The sequence below is a fragment of the Solanum verrucosum genome, unplaced genomic scaffold (assembly GCF_900185275.1).
Source record: "Solanum verrucosum unplaced genomic scaffold, falcon-dt-bn FXZP01000128.1, whole genome shotgun sequence".
NCBI classification, from domain to species: domain Eukaryota; kingdom Viridiplantae; phylum Streptophyta; class Magnoliopsida; order Solanales; family Solanaceae; genus Solanum; species Solanum verrucosum.
Window position 1 is genome coordinate 2,473,293 of NW_026020327.1, and position 13,000 is coordinate 2,486,292.

General features: G+C 35.2%; 2 protein-coding genes across 3 annotated transcripts in view; both read left to right on the forward strand.

Moving 5' to 3' along the window:
• Positions 1-13,000, forward strand: part of LOC125835857 (exocyst complex component EXO70A1-like) — a 100,124-nt gene that overhangs the window by 6,666 nt on the left and 80,458 nt on the right. The window contains exons 5-12 of one of the 2 annotated variants that reach the window (XR_007443426.1): positions 1,998-2,136; positions 2,208-2,420; positions 3,594-3,799; positions 4,801-4,998; positions 5,078-5,177; positions 6,013-6,122; positions 6,206-6,352; positions 6,860-7,092. Coding sequence is in view for 1 of the 2 variants with exons in the window: in XM_049514959.1 (XP_049370916.1) it covers positions 1,998-2,136; positions 2,208-2,420; positions 3,594-3,799; positions 4,801-4,998; positions 5,078-5,177; positions 6,013-6,122; positions 6,206-6,352; positions 6,860-6,977 (1,231 nt within the window). In the remaining variant the exon portion in view is untranslated. Of the gene's footprint in view, positions 1-1,997; positions 2,137-2,207; positions 2,421-3,593; positions 3,800-4,800; positions 4,999-5,077; positions 5,178-6,012; positions 6,123-6,205; positions 6,353-6,859; positions 7,247-13,000 lie in introns of those variants that run through there. The other variant, XM_049514959.1, reaches the window with a different exon arrangement.
• LOC125835745 (putative late blight resistance protein homolog R1B-16) lies at positions 8,990-12,660 on the forward strand. Its single transcript, XM_049514843.1, has 3 exons — positions 8,990-9,163; positions 9,253-11,649; positions 12,625-12,660. Exons 1-3 carry the CDS (start codon positions 8,990-8,992, stop codon positions 12,658-12,660), a joined length of 2,607 nt encoding a protein of 868 aa, XP_049370800.1.

A 13,000-nucleotide genomic window follows, 5' to 3' on the forward strand; every position in this document is an offset into this window, starting at 1 on the left:
ATGATCCTGGATATGGGTAATGGGGGATTTGGTCTGTTTCAAACCCAACAAAATAGTTGGTCCGGACACCATGGTTGTTGAAAAAACCAACAAGAAAGATCAGAACTAAAATAGGAACATCTCAATCAAGAAGTCGATTTAAGAAAGCACGGAACTGACCTGACGAGTAGCATTGATTTTAGTTTTCCCCAGATCCGACTCAAATCAATGCTAAATATAGGAAATGAAAAATAGCTTGTGGTTAATACGGCAAAAAGTAACAATGCAAAAGCAGCTAACGTTATAGCTTAAAAAGAATCTAAGAAACCAATAACAAGATACATCTAGATTTCAGAATATGATTAGAATCAGGATAAATAGATAATTTAAAAACATGGATCTGCAGTGTTGTAATTGTCTGACATATCTAATTCTACCATTAATTGAAGAGTCTTGTTCATCTACCCAGCATAAATCTTCGCTAGGGGGAGAGTTCAATGTGTTTATTGTCAAAGATTAGGTAGGAAATGCAAGAAAACTAAAAATATAGTGATAAAGTCAGAGGTAGGTGATTGAGGGTGGGGAAGACTGGCAAATGGATGGGAGATGGAGGGGGGTGACTTGAAAGAGGAGAGAAAGCAGGACGGTGGGGAGAGGAAGTGCAGGGATTTGGAGTTCTTGTTTTCCCCTTTACTTTTTTGTCTTTTCTTTTAACCTTGCGTTTTCTCTTTTTTCGGGTTTTAGTTTTTTCTGGATCAAGGTCACTACATCCATGCTTTGTGACTTTGCATCTTCTTGATGCTTTCTAATATCATTTAATCTATGTTGCTTGGACTCTTCAAAAATATTATCAGGTGCGTGATGGATCCTTCGAAAGTAGTGCATTTTAGGAGTATCCGACACGGGTGCGGCATCGTTTTTGGAGAGTCCGTGCTCCTTATAAGTGTGATTGGTACACACTTTTCGCTACATTAACTATATTGATGCCACAAAAGTATGTTCAATGGTATGCGTGTTTTTACTTTTTACCATGTAGAGGTGTTTAGTTCGGAAAAGTTTAAGTAGGTGGACAGACTTTGCAAAAACCATGTAACTTGTATATTAAGCCAAATAAAAAGGGAAGAAAGAAAGAGATGGAACACACAAGGGTGTGTGGTCTAGGGATCAATGAAATGGGTGAAAACTTTAAATCCAGGGTTCAAATCCAATAAAGACAAAAAACACTTGGTGATTTCTTCCCGTCTGCCTAAACCTTGGTGTGTAGAGTTATCCGGTGCCTGTGTTGGTTGGGGAGGTACCAGGTACCTGGTGGAATAAATGGGGTGCTGGCTTGGACACCACCAACATCAATAAAGGAAGACATTAACTGGCAGAAACAACAGAGAGGGAGAGAGAGAGAGAGAGAGAGAGAGAGAGAGGAGAATATTGGACTGTTGGGAAATCTGGTATATGATGTGGTAAGTCTACCTTCTCCCGTTTAAGGGAGCTAAAATAAAACTTAATAGTTTATAAACAATTGCCTTTTAATCTAAATACAAAGACACACACCAAGTAAATATTTTTTGATAACCAAAGATTGTGTAAATAAAATATCAATCAAATCCGAAGCCGAGCCGATCGAACACTAAGTAAATATCTATGCCAATATCTGCAATAGTGATTTGAAAAGTTCCTAGCTGGGGACTGGGTTCCAATGGTGATATTCCAGAAATCACTGTTATGTTTTAGAGATATAGCCTACTCTTGAACCTAGTTCCAACACTCAAACTGGAGCCCCTAGCCGAGAAACAACATGATTCTTTGCAGCAGGTGATGCAGGGTTGAGGTCTCTGTAGTGGGAGTCATATAGTGGGATACCATAGTTAGATTAGTAGAATATACTATTATGAAGATTCTTGTATACATATCACATCAATTTTCTGTTAAAGCTAAATGCTACAGATTCTAAGCTGGCACTTCTTTTAGTTCACCTGTTTCCTCCTTTTCTCATTTGTTCTATTTATAAATTGATGTCATAGGGATGTACGTTTTCCTGTTCTGGAAGAAAGTCTTCGCAAGTTGGGAGTGGAAAAACTTAGTAAAGATGATGTTCAGAAGATGCAGTGGGAAGTTCTCGAATTTAAAATTGGCAATTGGATTCATTATATGAGGATTGCTGTAAGTTTTCTCTAACACCTCATTAAGTTGAAAAATATTTGGCATTTGACTGTCTTATGATAATCAAACAGGTCAAATTGTTATTCGCTGCTGAGCGGAAAGTTTGTGATCAAATGTTTGAAGGATTTGAGCAGATCAAAGATCAATGCTTTGCTGACGTTACTACTGGGAGTGTTGCTATGCTGCTTAGTTTTGGTGATGCGATTGCCAAAAGCAAAAGATCACCTGAGAAGTTGTTTGTGCTTCTAGATATGTATGAAATAATGAGGGAACTTCACTCAGAGGTATGAAATTTTAGTAGCAACAAGCTTTTATTTATTGCATTGTAGCAAAGTGGTAAAGGTTGATTTAAAGTTTTCGTTAACCTTTGTTGCTCAAGTTCTCAATCAGGTTGTCTTTAACGTGGTGACTGCTGGTTTAATTAATACTCCCTCTGTCCTAATTTATATGACTTGCTTTCCTTTTTAGTCAGTCCTAAAAAGAATGACACATTTCTATATTAAGTAACAATTTAACTTTAAAGTGGCAATTTTACCCTTAATGAAATGATTTATAGCAACACAAATTTCTATCATTCATTTTAGACCACAACTTTTAAAAGTTTTCCTTTCTTAAACTCCGTGCTGAGTCAAACTACCTCACATAAAATGGGACGGAGGGAGTATCATTTATAGTATAGGTTAAGAAAGTTGTTAATTCTTAATAGATAATAGACACAGACAGTGCTCTTTAACTGAGGGTGTTAACACGTTACTTGACACATATGAGTTGATTGATTAAGCAAATTTTAACATGATGTGAAAACACGCTCGTGGTTCCTTGACAAGGCAGTAATGGATTTTGATATGGTTGTTCCCGTCTTACTTTATACTTGTAGGCTTTAAAGCTGCCCACTGTCTGATAGATACAATAATCTCAAGTTATGCTATCTGTTAGATTAATATGGTCCAAATGATATTATGCACGATGTGATACCACGTGATGACATGACAATAACAAATGGAACATTGGTACCTACTAGAAAAGTGTGGTGCAAGTGAAGTAAGCACACACTTTGTGACCAACAATCTTTCTTCTGTATTTCTTGTTCTTTGATATAGTAATACTGAATTATGTTCATGTGTTAAACAGTTTGTTCCATATGTATATGTCTGTGTGCGTATATTTATATATCTGCTATATATGAGTGTATGTATAATAAGCCCCAGGTGTAAGTATTTAGTTTACATAGTTAGCACTGCTATGGTGCTGTTCTTCACTCTCTGTAGAGTGACACTTGAGCTTATGTTGGCTTAAATAGGCCTCTCTTAGAGGTCTACGGCATTTGTTTTGCATCTAATATCTTTCTATTACATCCCACAATGTTTTAGGCGTATTTTTCATCTTCGTTCACCCTGTAATATGTTTCCAACTTTCTGGTTTAATTTTCACATACGAATGCTGTGGGTTTTATGCAGATTGAATTACTATTTAGAGGTAAATCTTGCAACGAAATCAGGGAATCTGCTTTTGGTTTGTCAAAGCGACTTGCTCAGACAGCCCAAGAAACATTTCGTGACTTTGAAGAAGCTGTGGAGAAAGATGCAACGAAAACTGCCGTCTCAGATGGAACTGTCCATCCCTTGACGAGCTATGTCATTAATTATGTGAAGTTCCTATTTGAGTAAGTTTTCTCAACTAAATGATGTCTTTTACATTTATATACATTGGAAGCTACCTAGTTTATATTACTAGACCATGTTCCTTCACTAGCTTGTGGAACAACTTGTAGTGCACTTTACCTCACTGAATGTGCCGTGATATAAGTTTCTTGGTAAATGGGAGAATAGTGTGAAACTAGTTCAAACTACCATGTCTTGCATCCTGCTTCTCTTTGATTGTTTTGTCTCTGAAGGTGGATGGACAAGATGCTCAATGTAAAATTTCAGGGATGCTCATGGTATCACAAGTAACTGCGTCAGAAAGACAAGTTACAGATGTACTGATCTAGAAGTGTGGTATAGGAATAGTGAACCTAGGTCCTGAGTCATTAAGAAATTTTCAAACACTCAAAGAAGCAGAGTGGAAGAGTCTTTTATCTATGTGAATTTACATGCAAAATTGATCATAAAATATTAAGGAACTTGCAAGTTGCTGCATCACAAGATGGTAAAGCAGTTGTCAGAATCAGAATCAAGGCTTTGGCTTGACGTGAGTTGGCTGGTGCATCAGAGGTGGCAGCGTATGATTATCGTAACTGATTGTCACAATTTACCTATGATTATCCCAACTGATTGTCACAATTTACCTATGATTTATCCTAACTGATTGTCACAATTTACCTATAATTATCCCAACTGATTGTCACAATTTACCTATAGGACACGAAAAGATTGTCACAATTTACCTATGATTAACCCAACTGATTGAGATACGAGAGTGTGGAAGGGATTGACCATTTGTCTAGAGTGCAAGAATCAAACATTACTCATGCATTATTTAGTTTTACACTGGTTTCTGTGGGTAGAGTGGCTATTGTTGCTTCTAGTTAGTTTTAGGCTTTTAGCATCTAGATTTCATTGTGCTTATCTTTAAAAGAAAGGAAGTGCCCGCATGCTGAAGCTTCCTTGTCGGTCTTTGTTGAGTTAATTTTCCCTCATGAGTTGCTTGGTTCCTTTTGTTCAGCTACCAATCAACATTGAAACAACTATTCCAAGAATTTGAAAATGGAGACTCAAATTCTCAACTTGCTACTGTCACAATGCGCATAATGCAGGCTCTTCAAACCAATTTGGATGGGAAATCTAAGCAGTATAAGGATCCATCTCTGACTAACTTGTTCCTTATGAACAATATTCACTACATGGTCAGATCTGTTCGCAGGTTTGTTGCATAGACTGTATATAAGCCACAATAGTATATGTTTGCTTGGAAATTGGTGCTTATAATCTGTTCCTTGTAGGTCTGAAGCCAAGGATTTATTGGGTGATGATTGGGTTCAAAGACACCGGAGAGTTGTACAGCAACATGCTAATCAATATAAAAGAATTGCTTGGGCAAAGGTATCGATTTTCTTGCCTCTCCCTCTCCATTACTTCTTATCTCAAAGAGAAGAAACAAGGAAGAAAATAGACACACTGCAAAATTTATAATGCTATATAAAGATGAAGTTAAGTTGGTGATAATACCATGAGTGAGTAATCTTGGCATGATGATGTGTCAGTATTATCGTCGTGATTTTTCTTGTATTTCCTGCTCCATTTGTGATGTCCAAACTGATCATTTCACTCCATGACTTTGAGTTGCTCTATGTTTTATGTAATTTTATGTGTGGTTAGAACTCAGCTTGTGTAAGCGTGCTTTACATTGCCGGTCCCAAGCATGTATAAACAAGGAGGGTTGTGGTAGGCTAAGTTGTTCGGACTCTTCACTTTCGGTGCTGCACTCGTGTTGACACGACGTGGGTGTGGGATCCCTATCCGATCTGGTCAACAGATGTTGGGTACTTTGACCAAATTTGATGGAGAAATTTTGGACAGATCCAGTGATTTATGTGAAATTGAAGAAAATGAAATACCTTGTATATAGAAATTTCTATGTCACTCCCTTTCTTTGTATCTCCTTCCAGGATTCTCGTCTTGATCAATATTTTCTCCTCAAGTTGTCCACATAATATCTCATAATTCATGTTCTATAACTCTATTTTTAGATGTTTGAATTATTTTTAGCCGAATTCCCGCATCCTTATCCATACTTGGATCGGTATTTCCGTCAAATTACCATGGCTATTTTGATTTGTATTTGCCTTTTGGAGTTCTAAAATTGGGCGAAGTTATCTGAAAAGATAGGTTGTGCATAAATTAATGATAGTCATTAACTCGTTTTACTTTGATATAGATTCTGCAATGCCTGTCGATTCAAGGGCTAACATCATCTGGGGGCAGTAACTCTATGGGTGTAGATGGGCAAAATAGCAGTGGAGTTTCAAGAGCGCTTGTAAAAGAAAGGTCCTTCAATTTCTTTAGCCAAGTTAACTTCATGATCAAGTATCTTCATCCCAGTCCGCTTAGCATTTGGTAAATTTTTACAGGTTGAAAACATTCAATATTCAATTTGAGGATCTTCATCAAAGACAAAGTCAATGGACAGTCCCAGATACCGAGCTACGAGAGTCATTGAGGCTTGCAGTCGCTGAAGTCTTACTGCCTGCATACAGATCTTTCATCAAGCGCTTCGGGTATGATATATTTACTGATTATGTTTGTATTTCTCTTTTCGCACAATGGTTTTGCCAGAAATCTTAACATGGAATCACAACATGTAATTAATAGCATCCAATATAGGCATAATACATAAACAAACACTCAAACTAAGCTTGGTCTCAACTGACAAATAAACACTCCAACTTCGAGTATGCAAATCTAGGTACTTCAGCTCGTCTCCATCGTGTTGTCAGTTGAACACTCCAACTTACAAAATGATCATCTAGGCACCACCAAAATTTATGTCATTTTCAGATTGGGTATCCACATGACACAATGGGGTCGAGTTGGAGTGTTTAGTTGCTTAAATTAAGACCAAGTTGAGGTGTCTAGATGTGCACTCTCAAAGTTGATCTAAGTGTTTTCTTGCCATCTGGGATCAAGTTTAATGTTTGTTTATGTATTATGCCGATATAACATTGCTTCAAACTTCATATTAAGTCTTTTTCTTGTATGATAATTCAATTTATTTTCTGGAATAGGCCCATGGTTGAGAGCGGTAAGAACCCCCAAAAGTATATCAGGTACTCGGCTGAAGATCTTGAACGTATGCTTGGTGAATTTTTCGAGGGCAAGACGTTGAATGAGCCAAAACGATGAACCTCTGACTAAAAAAGCTAGCTGCATTCCACACTTTTTCTGTGCTGATACACGACGTAGTTCTTTTGTCAATGTTGATGGCTTTGTAAAAGTTTATCATGTGTAGGATCTGCAGGTTGCAACAAAAGTTTGAGGAAATAAAAAGTGACATAAGTATATAGGATATGAGAACAGTAAAATGCAGTGCTTTCTTTAATTTTTTCTTATAGTTCAAGTATTTAACATGACATGTTAAGTTTGTATAGAAAAATATCACTCTTATTCCATCATACACATTTTGTCTTATATATATATATATATATACACGGCCCACATTTATTTCAATTATTTTTTATTTTATTTGAATTTATAAACTTGGAATTGTGTTTGGTTATACTTTTAATAGTGTGTAATAATATTTATATTTGAATGTACTACAATTTTAAAAAAGAGTTTTAAAATTTGAAAAAAAACCTTAAATTAAATTTGAATATTTCATTGTCAAACATTGATTTAAATCAAAATATCGCTTTCTTAATCATGTTTTTATTTTAATTTTAAAATGGATTAAAAAATTATATAAATTCTACTAATTAGGTGTACGAGGATGGCAAGATACATTAATAGTGTAGATACAAGTAAATTTCACTGGGCTTTATTCTCACATCTTGATCTAGCTAATAGTTGTCCCTAAGGACCATATTGTTGTACACAATAGTCTTTACAAGGTGGTACTGTAAAATTGAGAAATTATGGTTAATGGAAGTAAAACTTTAGTTACCAATTATATATATATTAGAGGAGGATTTATTTTTACAAACTTTTAAAATTAGCTTATTTAAAAGAAAGTACTTTTGGTAAGAAACAATCAACTTTTTTTCAAAGTGCTTCTCATACATTGTGTGGTCATTTATGTCAACAAACCCATCAATTGCTTAATTAAAGATAATGATAGTAAAAGCTTAGTCCACTACACCTTATCTCACAATTATAAAATACAAAAGAGATACCCCATTGAACATCTCGAATTTAAAGTAGTATTAATTAAGTGAAATAATTTGATTTTCTTGTTGTGTAATGTAAAGTGTATTAGATTGTGTTCTCATCTCTTTTAATTAAACAAATGATAAAAAGGTAAGTACACTATATGTCTTCAGAAAAAGGAAGAGATGAAAAAGTAAATCATTTGGACTAAACCTCTTAGCCTAATAATAATAAGAGCAACTTTCACATATAGCAAACACAAAATTCATAATTGTATGTTATAACAAAGTTTGCATAATTGCGCTCCATAGCAAACATATATATGTATAATTCGCTATACATATACAAAAAAAACAGTTGTATAATTCGCTATACATATACAAAGAAGGCAATTGTATAATTCGCTATACATATACAAAGAAGGCAATTGTATAATTCGCTATACATATACAAAAGAAAACAATTGTATACAAAAGATCAATTGTATAATATGTGTATGTATAAAACGAGAACAAGAGAAAGGCAAAAGAAAATTGGGCAGGGAAATATTTGTATTGTATAATTATAAGTGTATAGGTCGAAGATATATGTATTTGCTGCTTTATGCAAACAGAAGCACAATTTATACATTTCGTTTCTGTTTGTATAAGCGAGAGAGGCGAGGGTGGTGAGCGAGATTTGGGAGAGTGGCGAGCGAGATCTGGGAGAGGGGAACGAAAATATATGTATATATACAATTTCCTCTCGCTCTATACAAACACAAACACATTTTATACATTTGTGTTTGTATAAAAGCTAGAGAGGCGAGCGAGACTGCCACCAAACGAGAGTGGCGAGCGAGATTCCACCAGGGAGAGTAGCGAAAATAGCAATAATTTGCTATAGGGTACAATTAAATCAAAGTATATTTATAGCATTTAATTTGAATTAATAGTTTGCTATTATATACAATTTTCCCAAATAATAAAGCAGAGAGATTAAATCTGCAAATTAAAGGCTCTATGTTTTAGTTATTCTGTCTATCAAACTCTTTCTGCCATGCAAGAGAAATGGCTTATGCTGCACTTTCTTCACTTATGTATACATTGGAACAACTCAAACCTAATCAATCTTTAGTTTGTCGAAACTGTACACAACAACATGTGGAATCTCTCTATCAAAATCTTTCTACTATTCAAGTTTTCCTTAACAATACTACGACAAAGGATATTGAAACTCTTAAGGTATGTAATTCACTAGTACAGTTATCTAAATCTTGCTGATGTTATATATTTTTTCAAATAATAATTAATTTGTCGAGTTCAATTTCAAGGTTATAGAAAAGAGGATCAGAAATGTAGTATACAAAGCAGAAGATAGAGTTGATTCAAGTCTAAGAAGGATCATTCAGCTAGCAGATCGTGAGGACAAGTGGAAAAAGGCTTGTACATCCTTTTATGAACAATTGTTGAAAGTGGAACAACAAGTTTATTTTCTCAACAAAGAGGTGATGCTGATCGATGTTAACAAGCATCGAAGCAAATCTGCAGAATTAGCAACAACTCCCTTCTCACAAGAAAAAAGTACAATTGAGGAAAATACAATTGTTGGGATGGAGAATGACTTCAACGCCATACTCGATCACCTCATTTCCCAAACAGATGAGTTAACTGTCATACCAATTTTTGGTATGGGCGGTATAGGTAAGACAACTCTTGCCAAAAAAGTTTATGATGATTCATCTATTCGTTCTCGATTTGATAAACATGCATGGGTCACTATCTCTCAAGAATACAATGAGAGACAAATGCTTCTTGAAGTTGTCTCTTCAATTACTGGAAGCAATCAAGAAATGAGCGATGATCAACTAATGGAGATTGTGTATAGAGGCCTGAAGGGTAGGAGATTTCTAATTGTCATAGATGATATTTGGAGTACTGAGGCTTGGGACCAAATGCAAAGAATATTTCCAAATGATGGCAATAGAAGCCGAATTCTATTAACCACCCGGCTTAAGAATGTTGCTAATTATGTTAGTTGTCCTGATTTTCTGCCTTATAGTAAGTCTTTTCTAAGTTTAGAAGATAGTTGGAATCTATTCACTGAAAAATTATTCAAAAAAGATCCTTGTCCTCCTCTGTTAGAAGAAACCGGGAAGCATATTGTAAAACAATGTCGAGGATTACCTCTCTCGATTGTTGTTGTTGCTGGAATTCTTGGAAAAATGGACCCAAGGCATGATAATTGGAAGAGGGTTGAGGAAAATCTGAATTCATTCTTTGGTACTGTATCCGAACGGTGCCAATCAATTCTTTCTTTGAGCTACAGTTACTTGCCCCAATATTTGAGGGCTTGTTTTCTCTATGTTGGAGGTTTTCCTGAAGATATGGAGATTGATGTTTCCAAGTTGATTAGGCTATGGATTGCTGAGCAATTTGTAAAGGCAAGAAACAATAAAAGGTTAGAAGTGGTGGCAGAGGAGTATCTACAAGAGTTAATTGATAGAAGTCTAATTTTGACCGGTAGACAAAGGGCTAATGGAAGGACGAAAAGTTGCAAAATTCATGATCTTCTTCGCCAATTATGCCTAAGTGAAGCACACACTGAAAATGTCATGAATGGGAATGTTCTCGAAGCCATAGATGATCAACGTCGAGTGATCCTTTTGTCTGAAGTTGCAGAGAAGCATGATTATCGTATGCAACATAGCAGTGGTATAATCCGCACCTTTATTTCAATGCAAGTAGATTTTCCAATACGGATGTGTTCCATTGTTTCACAGTTCAAGTTGCTTAAGGTATTGGACGTGTTACCAGTCCTGTACGATTTCTCTTGTGTAATACCTGAGCTTGTACATTTGAGATATGTTGCTGCAAGTATTGAGAAAGCTGTTTCACTAGACAAATTGAGAAATCTACAGACCATAATTCTTCAAAGTCTTGAAAGGAAAAAGTTGGAGCAGCCAGTAGATATCTGGAGAATGTCAGAGCTAAGACATTTGGATATCGGATCGCCACTATATATATGTAATCCTGTCGAGGCAGAAAATGATAGTATTGGAGAACAACCTTTGTGCCTTCTCAATAACTTGCAAACACTTTATCTCCGTAACTCTCCTTTTATTGTGGAAATCATAAGAAGAACTCCCAATCTAAAAAAGCTAAAGATTTTAGATAGCTCTGAGCATCCTGAGTGGCCTGCAATTCTTGATTCTCTAATTCTTCTAGAGGAGCTGGAGACGCTATTCATAAAGCTGGCGACCTTTGACCTTAACAAATTCTCTGGAAATAGTTTGCCTTGTAAAATCAAGAAATTAAGTCCTAATATCAAGAAATTGATATTATCATATACTTATATACCATGGGAAGTTGTGAATTTGCTGTCTAATTTACCCAATCTTGAGGTGCTCAAAGGGTATCTTGCATTCACTGGAACAGATTGGAGACTAAATGAAGATGCTGTGTTTCGCAAATTAAAATGTCTACGAATTTATCTCGTAGGTCTGGAAAGGTGGGAAGCATGTTGTGATAATTTTCCAATGCTTGAGCAACTATTACTAGACGGGTTGAATGAACTGGAGGAGATTCCCGAGGGTATTGGAGATATAATGACACTAAAATTGATCACAATAAATAGTTGCAGCTCTGGTGTAGAGAATAGTGCAAAGAGAATTCAAGAAGAGCAAGAGAGCTTGGGAAATTATGAGCTTCAACTTCAAATTAGTCCTGTGGTATGTTTATTTTCATCTTTGATTATTAGTCAATTCTTAATTAATATGTTTATGTGGTCTTCCTATTTTCTTTCATTTTTGTTTTCACCCTGCTAAAAAAAAAAGGCTTGTAAATTTGGACCTGTAATAAATATAAAATGAAATATTTTATTAAAGTGATAGTGAGCAAACACAACTTAATGTTATAAGAAGGTTTTTATTTGGTTTGGTTATGAAAAACTGGAGTAGATTTCCGAGAGTATTGGAGAAATAATGACACTAAAATTCATCCAAACATATGCAGCTTTGGTGTATAAATTAGTGCAAAGAAAATTCAACAAGAGCAACAAAGCTGGGGAAATAATGTGCTTCAACTTCGAAAGGTATGTTACAAGTAATCCACTGATTGCAGACTCACTGCTTCGATAGTCATGTATCCCAAATACATACAACAACACTAGATATATGTAACTGTATGTATCTAGTGTGATTCACATGTAACTAGAATAGCAAATACACAGGAGAGTGGGGAGTGAGATGGGAGGGAGGCGAGTGAGATTTGTTATGTATCCCATATGCATGCGAATCCACTTGGATATAGTGTATCTAGAACAAATTACATCTCATTTTGATCTCATGTATCTAGAGATACATGTATATGGATCCTCAAAAATCTGGTAAGATTCATAATATTGCAAACTAGTATGTATCTAAGTAATTAGCTCCTAAACTAGTGGAATTTTTTGTAAATTTCCCTTTGTATCGGAAGAAAACTGTTTTGCTCCATAGGATTAGGTTTCTTATTTATTAGACTAACTAGTCAAATTGCCTGTGTTTCGCCCGGTCTGAAGTTCCATTTCTTGCTTACTACATATTGTTAGATTTGCTTCACGAAAGGTTCTGTATTGATAACATTTATAAAATATTGTAAAACTTTGAGCTTTGTGACCTGTTTATGGTACGTAGAACTGTTACATTGAGCTGATTTCTGTGCAGGTTGTAGTTTGTGGAGGTTTGGTTGGGATGAAATGAGGTTTCTTACTTTGCCTTACTACAAATTGTGTCACACCACTTTCATGACCTCCTGAGATAATAATATAAGAAGTTAATAAAATAAACTCTATTTATAAGTCAAAAAATAAACTTGTAAAGCAAAAAGGAAAAGATAACAACTATCTAAATTAAATTTCTCGATAGTGTTAAAAGTTCCTTTTTGTTGGTAGAATAATATAATGTTAGAAGATTAAAAGATTGCATGAGATTAATCTTCTGCAAATCGTAGTGCAATATTAATGTTTCTTCAATTAAAAGCTTGAGAGGAGATTATTTACTTTTTGTACAAAAATGGTGTATGATTATTTTGAGTGAAAGG